Here is a 4,508-nt window from a genome sequence, read left to right as displayed (position 1 = left end):
CACCAGGGAGGCCGCCGATCCATTCTCAGACATTTGTGCCACCGCTTCCCCATCGACACCCTTCAGCTTCTTCTTGTTTGCATTTTTCTGCGGGGTCCCCATCGGAGTAAAGCTTCCATTTTCTCCTCCCACAAAGATGTCAACTTTGTTTGTTGTATTACCCGCCGGCACCATGACTCCTCCTGCCCCTTGTGGTATATCATCCCTGTTGCAGATAGCTGCCAAACCCGAGTCCGCTGCATACCTCTTTCCTAACACATTGGTATCCATTGCCTGAATCAGCTTTGATCTGGTTACATCCAAACCCAGGATTTCATCATTCTCTGTCATGGTGGTTTCCTCCCCCACTAGATCAGGATGTTTTACGTTCATATATTCCCCTGGTTCATTCGTAGCTTGCCTATTATATGCGGTATTGTACCTCCAATTTGCGGACTCATGCAGACCTTGTCCTCGTCCTCTTCCAAAAGCACCAACCCCAATGTCCTCCTCATCCTCACGCCCTCTACCGTAGGTAGGATCAAATGGACGATCATCTCTCCCTCGGCCTCCATTACTTCTGCCTCCACAACCACCTCCCCTACCCCTTCTCGGGGCCAGAATGAAGTTCCCCATTTCAAATTTACTTGTATCATGCTCACCCGTTCCGCACTCCTCATACCAATGTCCCATTAGGCCGCAAGCGTGGCAGAAGGTAGGAAGCTTCTAAAATTTCACCAAGTACTTCTCCGTTGCACCCCCCTTCGTGATGCCAACCACCCGGGTGAGCTTTTTATTCACGTCAAGCTTGACTCTAACACGGATGAATTCACCCACAAAACCATTAGGCAGTGTGACTTGGACCTCTTGGACCTCGCCAACCCGCTGAGCCAAATTCCCCAGAGTTTTTTCACTTTTTAGCACACCATCAGGTAACTTATGAACTTGAGCCCACGTCTCAATCTTATCTAGTCTAACTTTCTCTGGGTTGGTGAACCCATCATATTCAACCAAGATTAGTGCATAACCTTTGAAGTCCCACGGCCCCTTGTGTATAGCCTTATTCCAATCTCCAAGACAGTTGAACTGAATAGAGAATAAATTTGCATCAATCCTTCTCCAAGTCACCTTGAGGGCCGGGTTCCATGCGGCCCTCATATCTGTAATCAGGGCGCTATGACTGTAGGTTTTTGTAGTGAGCAAGCGCCCTAGGGCTAGCCACTTGGGCTTAATTTCCTCCGCATCCAGTTCTTCCTCCCAGATCAGATCATCAGCCTCATCCTCTTGCAGCGTTAATCTCTCCAGCAGTTTGCTTGTCGATCCAATATCTTCATCTTGCCTCCCCAAGTTCTCCTGCGATCCCCACATGATCAGGTGTCCGGATCTAGTCAGACCGTAAAACCCCAAACCCTCGCTTTGGATCTCCTTTTCTCGGGAGCAGTTACCCCGTGGGATCCCTGGTAACGAGAGGAGAGGGACTAGGGCAGAGGGAAGAGGGGGGCTGTAGGGCGTCGAAGAGATCGCCGGCTGAAAACTCACGACGGCGGGCCGTCGGAGGACTAGAGAACCCTGGTCGCGAGAGACTAGGGAAGAAATAAGGATTAACACTCCTTTAACATTACTTGAGGGTTAGTTTAGAGGAAACTCTGTAAAAGTCCGTAGTAGGTCCGTGTGTAGGATTTTTGATATACTTGTCATGTACACCAGTCTGAGTCGGCATGTGTCGAATACGTTTCTTTCTGGTTCGGTTGGTTGTATGATGGTTGGAAGGGGAGATGTTTCTCACCTACTGATATCGCCTGCAAGCTCGTTGCATTGCTTCCTCAGCTTGTGCCTTCTAGTAACTCAAGCACGTACGGAATGGATTCGTAAACCTGTGGGCTACCTTTCTCTAGTCCTGCGCAAACAAGAGAGGAAAAACGAGGGCAGTCGATGCCAAACAAAAAACAATACACCCTGAATTTTCTGCAGTAACACCTCATCGCTTTCTGTTGCACTCTTTACCAACCACGATTATTTTACTCACTCTACGCCCACGCGCACTAGAGTCGAGTGAGCGACATCACCAGAAATTTTCTTGTTGAGAAGAACGGCCGTCAAGGCAAGAAGTATGGACGAGAGCAACGCATTAGTTTTATGCCCGATCATGAATTCAAAACCTAGCAAGACTATGGCCAGGTGAAACGATTCCACACGGCTAATGTGCAGGGCATATATATACGCGAGGGCGCCGAACACATTTCCCAACTCACCAAGCACCGCGCCATTTGTTAATCAAGGGGCCCTAAATCCACCTTGTTTGTTTACATCACCACTTACAGTAGCAAGCACTATTACAAGCTTTGTTTTTACGTGGCGCGCATGGCCACGGCAATGGATGCCGGCGCGTTGCACTTGGAGCTGCACCCGGCCGGCGCCATCGCCGCCACGGTCGTGGCCTTGGCCTCGGCGTACATGGTGTGGTTCTGGGCGCTGTCGAGGCGGCTGTCGGGCCCCCCGATGTGGCCGCTCGTGGGCAGCCTCCCCAGCGTCGTGCTGAACCGGAAGCGGGTCCACGACTGGATCGCCGACAACCTCCGCGCCACGGGCGAGGCGGCGACGTACCAGACGTGCATCCTGCCGCTGCCGTTCGTGGCGCGGCGGCAGGGGCTGGTGACGGTGACGTGCAACCCGCGGAACCTGGAGCACATCCTGCGCGCGCGCTTCGACAACTACCCCAAGGGCCCCATGTGGCAGGCGGCGTTCCACGACCTCCTCGGCCAGGGCATCTTCAACTCCGACGGCGAGACGTGGCTGCTCCAGCGAAAGACGGCGGCGCTCGAGTTCACCACCCGGACGCTGCGCCAGGCCATGGCGCGCTGGGCCAACCGCTCCATCAAGGACCGCCTGTGGCGTATCCTCGCCGACCACTGCGACGCCGCCGCCGGCGTCGACCTCCAGGACCTCCTGCTGCGCCTCACCTTCGACAACATCTGCGGCCTCACCTTCGGCAAGGATCCCGAGACGTTGTCGCCAGATCTGTCGGAGAACCCCTTCGCCAACGCCTTCGACGAGGCCACCTTGGCCACCATGCAGAGGTTTCTGTTCCCCAGCTTCCTGTGGCGGATCAAGAAGGCGCTGGGCATCGGCAGCGAGCAGAGCCTCCGCAAGAGCCTCGCGGTGGTGGACCAGTTCATGACGGAGACCATCGCGGCGCGCAAGGCCACACCGTCCGACGACCTGCTGTCCCGGTTCATGAAGAAGCGCGACAGCAATGGCAAGGCGTTCCCGGAGGACGTGCTCCAGTGGATCGCGCTCAACTTCCTGCTCGCGGGCCGCGACACGTCGTCCGTCGCGCTCAGCTGGTTCTTCTGGACCATCATGCAGAGGCCGGACGTGGAGCGCAAGGTGCTCCTCGAGATCGCGTCCGTGCTCAGCGAGACGCGCGGTGACGACACGGCGAGTTGGGCCGAGGAGCCGCTCGACTTCGACGAGCTGGACCGCCTCGTGTACCTGAAGGCGGCATTGTCGGAGACGCTGCGCCTGTACCCGTCGGTGCCGCAGGACTCCAAGTACGTGGTGGCAGACGACGTGCTCCCCGACGGCACCGTGGTGCCCGCCGGCTCGGCGATCACCTACTCCATCTACTCGGTCGGGAGGATGGAGAGCATATGGGGGAAGGACTGCGTGGAGTTCCGGCCGGAGCGGTGGCTGTCGGCGGACGGCAGCCGCTTCGAGCCCGTCAAGGACGCGTACCGCTTCGTGGCGTTCAACGGCGGGCCGAGGACGTGCCTCGGCAAGGACCTCGCCTACCTGCAGATGAAGTCCATCGCGTCGGCGGTGCTGCTGCGCCACTCGGTGGAGCTCGTGCCGGGGCACCAGGTGGAGCAGAAGATGTCGCTCACCCTCTTCATGAAGAACGGGCTCCGCGTGAACGTCAAGCCAAGGGACCTCGCCAGCTACGTCGTGCCGCCGCCGGAGGAGGCACCGCCACTGGGGTCAGTCGTTATGCCAACTACCACCGCCGCCGCTGCATAGTCTTGCGTACGCCTACGTACATCGGTTTCTGAATTCTGATGCTTGTTCATTCTGCCCGCTGGATTTGTTCCTCTTCATACGGCTGTGTGCGTACTTTTGTGTTTTCGGGCTGTGTACTTTTGGTGAGGTATTGGTGGATCGTCAAATGAAATGAAGTTTATTCATGTATTTCTTTGCGAGCAGCATTTCTAGATTTTGAAGCAAAGGAAACACATTATTTTCATGGAAATTCTAGAATTCGGTCGAGTCAAGTGATGTCGGCGTAGTTGTGGTGTTACAAGCGGCACTGCTAGATGCTGTAATTGGCGACGAAAAATGTTGTAAGCAGTGATGCAAGCAACGAGAACAGATGCTACTCCCTCCGTCAGAGTTTATAAGACATGCACGTGGACCTAGGTCGTCAATTTAACTTATATAAAATATATTATTTAACATAAAAATTATATCATTACAAAATAGAACATCTAAAGTTTCTAATGATATAATTTTTATAATATATGTCTCTCATTAAG

At 54.5% G+C, this 4,508-nt stretch overlaps 1 protein-coding gene across 1 annotated transcript; it reads left to right on the top strand.

Moving 5' to 3' along the window:
* Window positions 1-2,216: 2,216 nt before the first annotated feature.
* On the top strand, window positions 2,217-4,247 carry LOC123440517 (cytochrome P450 86A1). The gene has a single exon (XM_045117083.1). The coding sequence runs from the start codon at window positions 2,341-2,343 to the stop codon at window positions 3,994-3,996; it is 1,656 nt and encodes a 551-aa protein (XP_044973018.1). The 5' UTR covers window positions 2,217-2,340; the 3' UTR covers window positions 3,997-4,247.
* The last annotated feature ends 261 nt before the right edge of the window (window positions 4,248-4,508 follow it).

The sequence above is a fragment of the Hordeum vulgare genome, chromosome 3H (genome assembly GCF_904849725.1).
Source record: "Hordeum vulgare subsp. vulgare chromosome 3H, MorexV3_pseudomolecules_assembly, whole genome shotgun sequence".
Lineage (NCBI taxonomy): Eukaryota > Viridiplantae > Streptophyta > Magnoliopsida > Poales > Poaceae > Hordeum > Hordeum vulgare.
Note: the sequence above shows the minus strand (reverse complement) of the source record. Positions and strands in the feature narration are given on the sequence as shown.